Source organism: Centruroides vittatus, unplaced genomic scaffold (assembly GCF_030686945.1).
Source record: "Centruroides vittatus isolate TY-2023 unplaced genomic scaffold, ASM3068694v2 scaffold_1152, whole genome shotgun sequence".
Classification (NCBI taxonomy): Eukaryota; Metazoa; Arthropoda; class Arachnida; order Scorpiones; family Buthidae; genus Centruroides; species Centruroides vittatus.
The window spans coordinates 3,554,276-3,570,144 of record NW_027122670.1 but is presented as its reverse complement, the minus strand read 5'-3'; the positions used below and the strand labels follow the sequence as shown (position 1 = coordinate 3,570,144).

Below are 15,869 nucleotides of genomic sequence, written 5' to 3'. Positions count from 1 at the left end.
TTAATACAAAAACTTTACTTAATGGCAATTTTATTAAATGGATATAATTTATAAATAATTTTTTTAGATATTTAAGAAATTTTATTATATACTTTTAATCATTTAATTATAAATAATTGCAATTTTATTAATTGAATTGATTAATATATATTCATAAAACAAATATATATATATATAAATTTTTATACGAAATTTTAATGTTATTTATGGAAAATAGACGGTTATTGTCGAGAAATATTAATAAAAAAAAAAAAAACAATCCACCTGACGCACAATCCGATGACGTCACGGAAATGGCGCGAAACAGTCGATCGTCTGCGCGGATTTCATCGTTCGACACATTCTCAGCGCGTGACGCACGCGACCTTATTTAATCGACGCAAATGGAATTTTAGTCGTCTGCTAGTTATAAAACTTTACTTTTAGAAAAACTGGTTGATAAGTTAATCGGCAAATTTTTTCGATCAAAAAAAGTGATTTGTTTAGGTTTTAGCGCCAGAGGGCGACATCGGATCTCTTCAATCTGTCAGACGAACGTCAAAATGCATCCACATGGCTCTTTCAACTGCCAATGACGGAGACAAGAGGGATAAATATTTGTTAGGATGCATGAATTCTATGAAATCCAAGATAGATAGACAGGTAAGATGGATTATTAATCGTATCCCATAATTCCGATTGTTTCGTTATAAGAAACGTCGTCGACCGAATCGTCGTTTGTCCGCCATCATCATTTCAGGTCGTATCGACCTGAAAACTGGCCAAATCGACAGCCTTTTCGATGTGCTAACCGAATATTGTGCTATCTTCCAACTTAATCTGCCTCCGCAGTCATAATTATACACATTGGTTTCGCTCGTATTTTATGCGGTAACTATACAATCCTGTTGATATTTTGACATTTCTTAAGCCTAATGAACAAGTGGTAGTAAAAAAAGTTTACTCGCCATTTCGTTTATTAAAAAAACAAATCCATATACAAATTCTTTACCAGTAAATATTTTACACTAAATTCGTACGGATTATTTTAAAAGGGACGAAATTAAAGTAAAAATATTTTCAGATTTATTCGTTATGAAGTGTTACACCGACGATTATTTATCGTTACAACTATGCACGAGCGTAATAAATTGTTGTATGTCAGAGTTAGAACAATTTATTCCAGAAAAAAACGAAATTTAATCTCATTAACCATTTCCATTTGGCTGCCAGATGGTTACATTAATACTAGTCGAATATACTACAAATATGTCTAATTTATTAAGAATTATTCATTTTTAATAAAGTTATCATGATTTTTTTTAAATCAACTTTCTCATATATATCATTAAATATAATTTTTTCATTCAATATCAATTATTCAATGAAAATATCAATAATGCATTAATATATTTGTGTTTTGTTGTGTTATAAAAAATATATGTGTTTGTTTGTGTGTGTGTGTATGTTATGTTTATGGTTAGGTGCCTTTTTTTATGAATGTTAATTTAATATGTATTTTGTTTAATTTTGTCTGTATAAAATATATTTTTAATTAATATAAAATTGAAGTGTATTAAAGATCAGAAGAGTTTTTGAAAGATTCGGCAACAGTTCGATTTTTTTTTCTTTTTTTTGATTGATAGATAGAAAATACTATCCATCAATTATAGTTTCGAGAAGAAAATATTTAGTAGATAATAAATTAACTTTAATGTGTTTTTGGTTAAATTACCTAAAAATTGTAATTAACTAAAAATTTTTTGATATGAAATTAAATTTTATTTTATTCTAAACGATAATTTTATTACTTTAATTATTTAAACTGAGTGTAAGATGTATCGGAGATATGTTTAATTTAAAATTTTAATATATTTTATAGGAAATTTTAACTATTATAGTTTTTTTTTTATGTATTTGTTTGATACTTTATTAATTTTAATTTGTAATGTCAATATTATTTGTATTTAAAGTTTTATAAATGTTCGTTTTGAAATTAGTTAGTCTTCAATAATTTTATTGTTGCATAATGTAAAATAATTATTATAAAATATTAATATATTACATAAACATTGGAAAATTTGTTTCGGTAAATATTGAATGACAACTTATTATTTAAAATACTTAATATAGTATGTACTCACTATCACTAATCTGAACCAATTATAGAGGGTTCAGATTAGTGTGATTATATATAAACAAAGGAAAGAAAAAGATTACAGTAAAGAATAATAAATTATTTAAAAAACGTTTTATTTTGTATTTATTATATATATTTGTCAAAATGTGTAGTAAATATTAATTTTACCAATTTGTCATGTTTTTAAAAATAATTATTTGATTTTTTTTTTCTTATTAGCTATAATGTTTAGTGATGAATGAACAAAATTGGTTTGGATTAGCAAGAGTACACTGTTTTTCTTTTTTCAAAATAATATTGTATTAGTAATGATTTTTTTTAATCAATATCTCAACCGACAGATAACTGATTATAATTATTGACCAATGATAGATATTTTTAATGATGTGACATATTTTTTTATTTTGAAGTGTGGCTAATATTTTATAAGAAATCTAGAAAAAGCAAAAATATGCGTTGATTTTTAAATCATTGCTTCTAAGTTTATTTGTACTTTGATTAAAACAATTAAAACATCATTTCAAAATCTTACCAATATATGATTTTGTATAGATTTTGCTTTAAAGGCAAAGAAATATAACTATAACATGTTATCAACTTTAGTAATATGAACTTTCAAGGAAGATGTTTACATAATAATACTTTCATTTCACATAGATATGATCTTTTAAAAAAATTGAGAAAAATTGTAATCAAATTTGTTTTGAGTTATTTTGTTAATGTTAGTCAACAGCACAGTAGTTTACAAGTAGAGGCTTATAGGTATTCTGTTAAACACTGAACTGTTTTTTCCCTCAAAAGGGAACAAAACAATAGCTTAAGTGCAATTGTTAAAATAGTCCTGAACTGCTTTTTCTATTCCAATATAATGTTTTTTCTCTTTTCAAGTGAGAGAAAATTTTCTAATGAATTTAAAAAGCTGCCAGGAATAAAATTACTAAATGTTTTAAATATTAACAATATGATATGAATAATTTATTGTATAATATAAAAATTAATTATGAATTATAGTATATATATAAATTTTTATTTACATTCCAACAATTTGTTTTTAGTACAGATTTTTTTTATTATTGATTGTAACTTTATAAATAAATGAAAAAAAATGATGTTTATATTTATGAAATGCAGTGAGATTCTGATTTTAAGTGATAATATTTTAATTTTAAAAGCTCCTTAAATGCTGGAATTTTATTTTCTAATCAGAAATAATTTTTATTTGTTTATAATGTACATATTTTCTTTGTTGTTATTTTGTATTTTATACTTCAATTTTTGGTAAGTTAAAGGAAGTGTGACATTGTTTTAATTAGCAACTCTATTTTAGCATTTTCTGTAATATGATTTTCAGTCCTCAAGGGACAACACACACGCTAAATTGGAAACACTTCTAGGAATTAAATCCTTTTGATATCTGTCAACAGCATTGTTCAAAAATGTGTGTTTATAAAAACAAAACTGGCTAAAACAATATTCAGTATAATTAATTATAAAATAAATATAATAAAAAATTAATTACATTTCAAAGCTGATTACAACTCTCAAAATACACTAATTTTGATATCTTTTAATTTATTAACATTTTATTTGTATTTGTAATTTAAGGGAAAGAAGAGCAAATTATCACAGGTGTTAATTATGTATAAATACTGCTATATTTGCAAGCACTTTTGATGTGCTATAAAACATAGTCCTCAGGCAGACACAATCACAAATAAAATTTTTCAAACAAAGATTTTGAAAGATTTAGAGAAGTCCGGGATATACTCTATCCCATTGGAAAACACAACATCTGGTATTCACACCACTACATAGGAGCGACAACCAGAATGTTATCTTGCCGCATCTCCAAACACCAGCATTCCATCAGGGCAAGCAGGCGTGACACTGAACTAGCAAGGATGGTGTTAGAACATAAACACACCCCGCTGTGGGGCCATGTGGCAATGTTCAGATATTGCGATCAGAGAAGCCTGGTGTATGTTTGGGAGGCCCTCCTTACTGTTTTACTAAATCCGTGCAAATCCCCCCCTGTGCTAGTTGCCTGCTATGTGGGTCAGCTTGTATAAAAGATTAAAACATTGTCTCTAGCTGCTTCTTGGTGCCTATTTAACACATTATGGCACATGCGCATTGTCACCATGCTTGTGTCAATTTAAATTCTTTACATTTAGTTGTTCTAAGTTTAGTTTTGTTCTAAAGGACTAATGCCGTTAGTTTTAATTCGAAATCTTTGTTTGAAAAATTTTATTTGTGATTGTGTCTGCCTGAGGACGTTTTATAGCACTTTGATCTTGCAAATATAGGGGTATTTATACATAATTAACGCCTGTGTGATAATTTGCTCTTCTCTTGCTTAACCAAAGATCAGTGTGGAATCCAACCCTGGAATTATTTGTAATTTATATAAAATTTCAGAATATAATTTTTTCCCTCAGTGCTTATGATTTTGCACAGAACTTTCCACATTACTTACTGATAAATTATTTCAATAATTTTATCATTGATTTGGCAATAAAACTATTTATACTACTTTAGTTTGAAGTTGTCTTATTTTAGATTTAATAACTTTTATTTAGAATTATATATTTGCAAAAATTTTAAATCAGAAAACATTTTAATTTCAAATGAATGTGAAAAAATATGATTAATACGTAATAATAATGAATTTTCTAATAATAATAAAATTACATAATTAGATGTTAGTAATAAAACAGAAACTAAAATACAGAATTTCTAAATATTTGATGAACTTATATTAATAATACGGTCAAACCTCTGAACAATTGCCACTAAGAGGAACATAAAAAATAGCATTGTTGGGAGCTAAGCCAAAAATTGCACAGGTCTTATAAATTGGAAGAAAGTTTAATTTATTGCTTTTAACATTATACAATATCACAAAAAATTTTTATACAAAAGCCCTTCTCTAACATATAGAGAATTCCTAAAATAAACAGATAGGTCATAGCCTGCAATAAAAGACCAATGTTAAAATATGTATAAAAAAAACAACAACAGTATCTTCTAGATAATGATGATTTAAAAATTTCTTCAAATTTTCTTATATAAAAAAATCCAAAACAGTTCTTGGCGTTGAAACTTTTTAATTATCATTGCCAGCAGAGGATACTATTTCTTCTTTACATATTTTAATGTAAGTATAGCCTACAATAAAAAGTTAATTTGAGTCTTTTTTTTAAGAGTTCTCTGCACATTTGAGAAAGACTTTTGTACAGAATGTTTTTGCAGTTGTCTATCAGGGCTGTGGAACCAGCAGACCTAGTCCCCAATTCCAACTCGGAATTTTAAAAGGTTTGACTCCAACTCCTTTAAATAATAATTTAAAATATGATTTGATTATATTGACCCAGAATGACATTTCATTACTACTAAGTGAATCATCAGATCATTTTTTAAGCTTTTTTTTTTTTTTTCGTCAGGCATTCTTATCGAAACTGAAAGTACTTATTTTTTTTTCTTTTATAGTTTTACATTATCTCCACTATCATCATCTTCAACCATGCATTGGCACAAAATGTTTTCCATTTAAGTTTATAGTAAAATATTCAAAAACACTAGATTTAACCAGTCTTTTTAACCATTTTGTGTGGGTCTTTTGATGGTAAAATTTAGAATTAGCTAACTCACTATATCTGAATATGAATTTTTGAAAAGAAAATCAACAGGAATTAGATATATTCAGAGAAAGACAATGAAGTATGGGAATCATCACAAAATAAGATTTCATATTATAGGACAATTCTATAATGCAAGATAGGAGGTTAAAAGTCTAAAAACACTTATCTAAAAATGTTTAAATACACTTTAATAAATATGAAGGTAACTCAATAAAAACAAAACGCAATGATTCTTAAAGGCTAAAGTCTGAAAGTGATGATAATGACACCTGGTTGACATGGAAGCTAGAATAAGAGAAAAAAATTGAACTATCAGTTTTCATTACAGTAAACCTGACAAAAGGCACAAAACAAATTGAAAATTTCAATACTCTAAATTCATGGACAAATATGAGACCACACACATGCTCACTTGAATAGAAATATATCAAATAATGGAGTTTGCACTTAAAAATTGTGAAAGTTTGTATGAATAATTTTTTGAATTCTCAAACTAGAGGATATCCTCAGTTTTTCAACCGTGTTGAAGTGCCATGTTGTATGAAGATACCTGTGTTTATATTTTCATTTTTGTGTGTTAATATTAATTGAGCAAGCTTAGTCAAAATTTTAATTATAAAATAAACTGTGGGAATTTTTATAAGCTTATATTTTTTTATATTTCTTAATTTTAATACTAAAGTAAAATGAAAAAATATTTATTTTGCATTAAAATTTAAAGCATTCTTAAATGTATCATTGTACAGTAGAGGCTGTAATTTAGTTGCAATTTAAAAGAATTTTGTAGAAAAATGTTTCTTAAAAGTTCGGCAAATTTGTTAAATTTGTATTACAAGATATATATTAATTTTATTAACATAAATTTAAAATATTAAATTATTGGAATAAATATTTATTAATATATCTTAAATTTATTTCTACAAGTAATAACATATTTAACATTATTAGTACACATGATATAAAACTGGGGAATGATGACAATATTTTCTCAGTTATACATATTCCATTATTCTGTTATGGAATCAAAAACAATAAATGGATTGCATAAAAACCCAAATAGCTGTATATCTTTCAGGTTATTTTCATGCTAAAATTAATTAATTCAATATTTATTTTCCCAGAGATAAGTAATGTTATCTTTTAAAATATTTTTTTTATAATTGAATTAAATTAATAATTAAGGAAAATCTAGGGAGCAGGATTGAATTTACAAGGCCTGAAAGCTGGGCAAGTATATAAATAATTACTTCATTTAATCTTTGATTCTAAGGATGTATGATAACTATATTTTACTTATATGTTCATGTTTAACAAGTTATATTCTTTCCAATAACCAATCCTGTCTAATTCACAGAAGTTGCTTTTTTCAGTTTCATTCTGAATTGATTTTTTGCTCTAGTTTTAAATTATTAAGGTCTTCGATTAATTCTAATTATTAAAATAATTACAAAGATGGCAAAATTTTTTGTCTTTAAGTGAATAGCATTTAATTTAGTATGCAATAAAGATTACAAGAAAAAATTTGATTTTGATTGGTATATTTAGTTTGATTATAATTTCTGGCTTTGTTGATTTCTTGTTAGATTAATTTTGTATGAACAGCTAAAATGTGTAAAAATAGGCTTTTTGCCATAGTAAAATCAAAAAAATTTTTGGTAGACAGAAGAAATGAAAGCATTCTTTAACCAAATAACATGAAAATTAAGATGATTAAAATAAGTCATTACTATTTAACTGAGCACAGATATAAATTTACTCCCATTGGCAAAGAATTAAAAATAGCATTGATCAACACAGTTATATATTATTGGTTTTGTCTGTTTGGATGAAGAGAATATTATTTTCCAACTACATTATTTAAGAATAATAACTTCAGAAAATTTAAATATATATTATTTCATGATACAGAATTTAAAATGAACAAAGTGAAGCATTTATTGATTATCATCTTGACTGTACATTTCTGTTTAGTTCAGAATTTAACTGATGACAGAGCAGTAGTTTTAGCTTATGAAGTTGCATTTCCATAAAAAGAATCTTCTTCCTCAACAATACAATTATGTATTTATTTATTTTAGATATAACTCCAATGAAGTGTTTTTCCTTTTTGAGTTAATTACGTATTAAAACATTATTACATAACAATATAAAGCATTCTAAAAAGGCAATCTTATAGAACTAAATAAAAAACAATATTTTGTATGAGGGTGAATTAGGGAAAAATTGATTCGAATATCTAAAAACAGTAACAATACATATGTAAAGAATATTAATACTATAAAGCATGAAAATTTCAAAAATAACTAGCCAAAAATAAATTCATCTAGCCCAGAAAATGGACAATTCTCGATATCTAGCAACTATAGTAGCTCATAGTTATAGGGTTACCATACATCCGTATTTTAAAGGCTCTGTCTATGTCTGTACCATACTTAGAAAAAAATAAAGAAAATGTCCATACTTTTCAACTGATTATGCAGTTAATAGTTAAATCATAGCCACTTAGATTAAAACTGACATAATAATCATCAAAAATTTAGCATCTTTTATTTGTTGGCTAGGTAACAACATTGTATAAGCAAATGTAACTGCTCTGTTGCTTAGAACAAATGTGCATGAACATTCATTATAGTGGTTTTTTAATTCAATTGTACTTGTTATCTAAGTGGTAAAATAGTTTTCTTGTATCAGTTATATGCCTTTGTGTCCTTATCTTATGTTTAGTATGTTTTCTTCAATTGCAGAACCATGTCACCAGTATAATAAAATAAGTCCTTGTAGACAAATTATGTACTAGTTTTCTTATATTTAAAATTGCACTCTGTGACCCAAAGAAAAGTGTAAATCCATTAGGCCAAGATTTACTAGATTGAAAAATATGAATAAATTCCTTTTATTTTGCCTTGCTGTCTGAGTACTTTTAATGCTAATCTGTCTGTATTTTGCCTTCAACTATTATAATAATCCTAATAGTTATACTGCAGCAAATAGGATGATTATAATAGTATGCATTTTGAAGATACTGAGTATGAACCTACTTGCAACCATCTCTAATGAAAATCTTGGGATTAATACAAAAATAGTTTCAATTTTCTTCATAGATATTTTATCTATGTTTTAAACTTAAAAGTTATATTTGATATTTCTAGAAATTCAAATATAAAAATTTATAATAAAAATTTTGTTCTGTTTATACAAATCTTGTTATGAATTGTTAAAATTTTATGTTTACGTAATACAGTGGAACCCCATTTATCCGGCTTAAACAGAACTAGGCCCAGTCTAGATAATTGGAAAATTCATTAATGTTGGGTCAGTTGTTTTTGCAGGTGTAAAAACTTAACGACCAGGGTCTTAATCAGTTACATTTGCATGTGGGCCTGAGGTTCGGGGAGATGTCTTTTGTTTAGGTCAGTTGGACAAGCAGGACTTGGCTGGAGTCCAGTCTGGACTGTTATAACCAACCAACTTGTTCTTTCTGAGAGGTTAAACAGGAATTTCATGATTAGAGATCTTTATATCCTTAGATCCTAACAGTGGCAATGAATTATCATAAGAACGTTTTCGATCACTTTTAGAGATCTTCTTCAGTTACCCATTAAAAAGAACGAACAAAATTCGAATTTAAAAGATCGCAAGTTTCGTTCATAATGACGTCATCACTAACATAAAACATTAAGAAATTAAAATAATTAAATCAAATCAAATAATTCTAGTTCCCGTGTGTAAATAACTTAACGGTAAAAACAAAATAAGATGAGAATGGAGAGAAGCGGCTAGTGCGTAGAAGTGAAATTACGTCATATCCGTTATATGGAAAGACTTCCTATGGTCTCACACTGGAGCTAGAACAAGAAAGTGAGCGATGGGTTAATTTCCTTGATTTGGAGATTATATGCAGAGAGGGACACATAGTAACAAAAGTATACCGCAAGCCGATTTATCAACCTTACATCATTCCCAGGAATTCATCAGACCCGGAACACCTAAAATTAACGGCTTTTAAATCATGGATAAAGAGAGCTCACACGCACTGTACTAGCATTTATGATACAGACAGAGAGCTAGATTACATACGCGAAATAGCGTTACAACATGGGTACAGAAGACAAACGATAGATACCCTTATTAAGACCTACCAGCCACACAGCCGACGTATAAAGAAAAATGAGCAGAAAGAAAGGATTGTCCTTAATTACATACCGTTTTTAAACAAAGTCACTAAGAAAGTAGTCAGAAAAAGGAATTTCCGCATAGTTTATAGACGTAATCCCACGGTTTATAAACTTTTGAGAAACGACAAGGAAAGATATAGATACGACACCCTCACGGGAGTTTACTCGATACCGTTGAGGGATAAGAGATTCAACTCAGACCTTGTGTATGTAGGGGCTACCATGAGAAATTTGAAAAAAAGGATCGAGGAACACAAATACGCAGTCAATAAAAACGTTGATAGTACAGTACTAGCGGCATTCGCCAAGGAGCAGGACGTGACGGTTTATTGGGACAAGGCTGAGATCATTAAACCTATCAGATCAACACAAGCTAAAACACATAGAAAAAATGGAGATACACAAGGCGCACCTCAGCAAACACTGCATTAATCATAGAGACTCGGACAGCTTAGCAACCGCCTGGAAGTCTTTCCATATAACGGATATGACGTAATTTCACTTCTACGCACTAGCCGCTTCTCTCCATTCTCATCTTATTTTGTTTTTACCGTTAAGTTATTTACACACGGGAACTAGAATTATTTGATTTGTTTAATTTTTTAATTTGTTAATTTTTTAATTTCTTAATGTTTTACGTTAGTGATGACGTCATTATGAACGAAACTTGCGATCTTTTAAATTCGAATTTTGTTCATTCTTTTTAATGGGTAACTGAAGAAGTGGCAGTGAAGATTTAGGATACAGCAATGGGCCTGGAATCAGTGAAATTATCTGTGAAATCATTACTCTCAGAACAACAAGCATCCTGCCAACAACAGGAGGGAGCACATTGTTGAGAAGAGGTTTTATTCAAACTTATCCAAGACATTTGTTCTACTGCACACATACCTTTATCATCAACATTGTCCTCAGGAATACTCCCTCAGTTACTGGAATTCCAACCTGATGAAGATGGCTTGAAATTTGACGAGTGGTTAAGTTGTTTGGAGTTCATCTTAGGTGCACGGCACCAAGATGGCCAATCAGGAGAAATTCAAGTTTCTTATGACTAAACTTTCTGCGTCTGCCTTCAGTGAGTACAATAAACACTGTATGCTGAAGTATATTGTGAACTTCGACTACAAGGAAACTACTTTGTAGCTCTGTCAACTTTTTAGCAAGAAACATTCGATCTTAGTAGATTGCTATGACCTGCTCATTGCAATTGATGGTGAAGACTGACCATTTCATGAACCAAGTGAGAGCGGCCCAACGACAATGTAACTTCTGTGCTAAGAGATGGAAGAACAGTTCTTTTGTCTTGTCATTCTCACTGGACTTAAGTCTTTTCCAGAAGCTTAACTCAGATGGAGAAAACATTACATTTGATGACATGATGAATGACTGTGAAGAGTTTATAGCAATGTGTTCCCAAAATAAGTTGTATGAAGAAACAGAATGTCTTGTTGATGTCTGTGCCAAGAAACCACCTAAGGAAGAAAAGACCAAGAAGGCAAATCATCCACCAAATGCTTGCAAACAATGTGGCGAGTGGCATTGGTACAGACTGTCCACATGGGTGGTACAAATGCAAAAAGTGCAATTGTATAGGACATTTGAAAAAATTATGTTGACGACCACAAAAGAAAATGCAAGTGTACTCTGCCATGGTAGGAATTATCCAAAATTTTGTAAACATCTGCTGACTGCTAAAAGTGGATTGAGGTTAATGTATACCTAGTCGACTTTTATCTCAACAGTGGTTCTGAAATTAACTTTATAGATGATACAATGTATGATGCCATTGGACAATCCACCCTCCAACCTTGTATGGAACAATCCAGATCTTATGATGGAAGTAATCTTTTGCCACCATTCTTAGGGAAAGGATGCACCACCAACTGTCACAACAAAGTCTGCAAAGAAGAACCGTTCTGTATAGCCAAGAAAGGAGCTCTCAACCTCTTCAGGATTGATGCTATGCACCACTTCCAATTTTTCACTGTTAAGGTCTGTAATGTCAGTGTCAGGCAGAAGTCAAACAATTCTACTTCAGGCAGCTTTAATTCATTGAATTGTTGCAGTGCAACTTTCCAGAAGTTCTTGAGGAAGGACTGGGACTCTGCAAAGTAATGAAAGTCTGTTAATGTTGAAACCAGACATCACATATGTCAAACACTAGACCAAATCAGTTCTGTATACCTAATGACTGAAAGTGAAAGAGGAATTCGATTGCCTGCTAAAAATAAAGTCATCAAACCCATCAACTATGTCAAATGGACTGCTCCCATCATAGTAATTACAAAACCTGACAGATCATCACAACTGTGGGTGGACTCAACATGTCTCAATGACACTCTCCAGCTCAATCAGCATCCCTTACCACTTTCAGAAGACATTTTCTTCATGCTCAACAGTGGCTGAATATTCTCACAGATAGATTTTTCTGATGCCTATTTGTAAGTGGTACTCAAGGACACTTCCAAGAAACTGCAATATTGCAACACACCACAGATTCTACAAATTCTAATGTTGTCCATTTGAAGTGAAGTCAGCTCCAGGCATCTTCCAATCTATCACGGACTCCATGGTCTTGGGACTATGATTCACCTTTGCATATCTAGACTATATAGCCGTCGTCAGTGGCAGTGTGGATAATCATCACTGACATCTTCACAAGGTGTTCTGTCCACAATTATGGTTTTCGAATCCAACTGGAGAAGTGCACATTCTTCAAGGATTCCATTAAATACTTAGGCTACATCATCAGTAAGGACAGACGTCACCCGAATCCTTCTAATGTCGACACTATCATCACTATGCTGCCACTGACAGACCTATCCATACTTGACTCGTTCCTCGGTTTGGTAAACTACTACCAAACCTTTGTCCATAACATGTGTCAAATTCTCCAACCACTAGACAAATTACTCCAGAAACACAGAAAGTGGCAGTAGTCAAACAAATGCCAACAGGCCTTCCAGCGCATCAAGGACATTCTCAAGTCGGATTTACTTCTCACTCACTATGATCAACGCTTGACATCATTGTCACAGTTGATGTGTCAAGCCTATTACATGGCTGATAGGAATCGTGATTCAACATGACAGTGCTGTGTGGCTGTATGCCATAATTTTAAGTTAGAATATTCTAGTTTGTAGCTCCTGTCCTCAATTCTTGTCTTTTCTTGTTTCTGAATTTTCTACTTCACTTGGTTGATGATTGATGTTCTGAACTGTCTCCTTGGGGAGAGAAAATGCCTAAGAGCCTAAAGGGGAGAGGTAACAGTTTTCGGACTGGGAAGGAGAGTTCAGACTGGAGGAGACAGTGGAGAAGACAGGTCAATCCTGACCATAACAAGAGACTTTTTTGAAGGCTTTGTGCAACAAGAATCCTGAGGCTTCAATTAATTGTTGATGAAGACAGTCTTTGATTCCTGATAAAAGGATACGTTAACTTCCCCAAAAAGACAAACAAGAAAATTTCACTGAGAATCATCAAAAGTAATCATCTTCATAAAAAAGGAATCAACCAAGTATGGGTACCCCTTTCTTTTCCCTTTCTTTTGTCTATTTTAATTTTCCATTTCATCTCTATAGTTACAGTGGTACCTTGCATAACAAGCAAAACAAATTGTAAAAATTTGACTCACTTAATGAGTGATGTTTCGCATAACGAGTGAGAAGGAGAGAGGGAATCCCAGATTGTGCTCCATCAGTCTGTGTTTAGCACTCATTCCACTAGCATCTTAGTGTTGCTTGTGATCAAACAGGCTTTTCAATTTGAAAAGTCTGTTAAAAAGCTGATAATTTGATAATAAATGTGTTCGATTTTCACCTGAGGATGACGGCTGTAAGCTGTTGAAAATACTTGCGAGTACATCTGAATTTTATTAAATCGCTGTTAGTAACACCACTACACGGAAGTGTCATTTACAGTAGAGACTCGTTAATCGGAACCCCGGTAATCGGAACGATTTTCACTCGGACTGTGTCGTGCTGAATCGAACGTTTTTGATACTAAATTTACTTCTAAAGTATAATTTTCATGTTTTTATATTCTTCAATATATTTATTTTGTTTGTACAAAATGCAGAAATAATTTTTAACGATACGATAGCCTTGATTATTATTATAAAAATTTTCGTTAGGCTTAAAATCGACGAAAATTCAACACAAAGCGACACGCAACGGAGAAAAAGTCAACACAAAGCGACATGCAACAGAGAAAAATTTGAACATCGGACAGGTTAATATATTTTTTCATACATAATCGGTAATTGGAACAAATCACTAATCTGAACAACCCCAGTCCCCAATTGATTCTGATTTTCAGTCCTCTATGGTATTTAATTTTTTAAATGCTGGTGTGAAGTGTACTATATGTTTATTCTTAAAATATGATTTCTTCATGCGCACAAATACATTTTGACATAGTTGCAGAACACTTTTGAGCCATCCACTGTGAAGTCTCTCTTGGCTAACTTTGCTTCTTTCACCCACTTCAGCAGAAGTTGTGAGACAACTTTTATGCTTACCCATTAAATTTCCTAGTTTATAGCTGAATATAAAACCTCGAGGCTGTGCACACTTCTGCACTTTACACTGTCACCAATAATTTATTAAAAAATAGCAAAAAGGTTTCCGAATAAAATTAAATTAACTCAAAAGATAGCAAAGGTGCTAATAATTTTTATTTTTGTCAATTAAAAAAAACCTGAATGTGATATAAAGTACCAGTAATTCAACTTGGCAATGTTGTTTACAAAATGTCTCAGAAGATGTCTGCTTTTGTTCTGAAATCCGAAATGGTTTTTTTGGTACCTACAATGGCATCAAGGACTGCATACATGACAGTATTTCTCCAAAAATTTTGAATGTATTTTAAAAAGTTTCAAGAAAATCCAATAAATTGAACATTTTTGCTGATTTCGGTTCAAAAAATGTAAAAAGTTCATTTTCGTCAGTTAGGAGCAAAATGTGTTATTTTCAGAACAATTCTTGGATAAATCTGGAAAGTCCGGGGACTACTTATAGGGCCTTATAAGTAACTATTACCGTATTTTACGGACTATAAGACACACTTTTTTCTTCGAAAAATTGCCTCCAAAATTCAGGTGCGTCTTATAGTTCGTAGCATCTTATAGGTATTTTTTTAAAAAAAATTGCTTAAAAATTAAGGTACGTCTTATAGTCCGTAGCGTCTTATAGTCCGTAAAATACGGTAATTAACATATTATATTGTGTTATACCAATTTGTTAAAAGGTCTAAATCAAAACTTATTTCAATTGCTTTAAAAATTATATAAAAATATTCTGCACAAGTTTGCACATTTATTGTTTTTGATAATTTTCAGGATGATTCTGCTCATTGCTAGTTTTCATTCTGCTCTAAAATCTAGAGAGTCAGATCATCAAAGAGGTTTGGCAATTATTGAAAGAATCCTCACATGACCAAAATGTATATCAAGTGATGAATCTGCTTGTTCTGAATATATGTATTTAAAAAATTATCCACACCATAAGTGATAATTTGTATTCGTGTTGTTTTTGAAATAAAGATTTTTTTTTACAGCCAGACAATATGCTGAATTATTTGACTATGATTAGGCTAAGTCAATAATACCTTTAGACAAATTACTTCAATCTAATTATTAATTTATCTTAATCATAGTGTGATAATTTGGCAGATCATCTGACTTTAATCAAAAATTAGCTTTGCTAAGTTGTTGTTTTATAAAAAAAATTTTTTTTTTGTATTTTATTCTCATTTACTTTGTATATCTGAAGAAAAAAAGATAAATTTTTGAAACAATAAATTAATTTATTTAGATTGCAAAAATATTGTGCTGTGCAATGGCTAAAACTAATGTAATAAAATTGCACTTGCTAATGGCAAACAAGTATTAAATGTTTAATATAATAGAGAATAAGCACACTGTATATAACAACT

The 15,869-nt window shown here is 30.2% G+C and overlaps 1 protein-coding gene across 1 annotated transcript in view; it reads left to right on the top strand.

The window, feature by feature from the left end:
- Window positions 1–283: 283 nt before the first annotated feature.
- Window positions 284–15,869, top strand: part of LOC136986574 (serine-rich adhesin for platelets-like) — a 109,225-nt gene continuing 93,639 nt past the window's right edge. Inside the window, exon 1 of the mRNA XM_067284153.1 lies at window positions 284–642. Within this exon, the coding sequence (XP_067140254.1) occupies window positions 553–642 (90 nt within the window). The 5' untranslated portion in view covers window positions 284–552. The remainder of the gene's footprint in view (window positions 643–15,869) is intronic.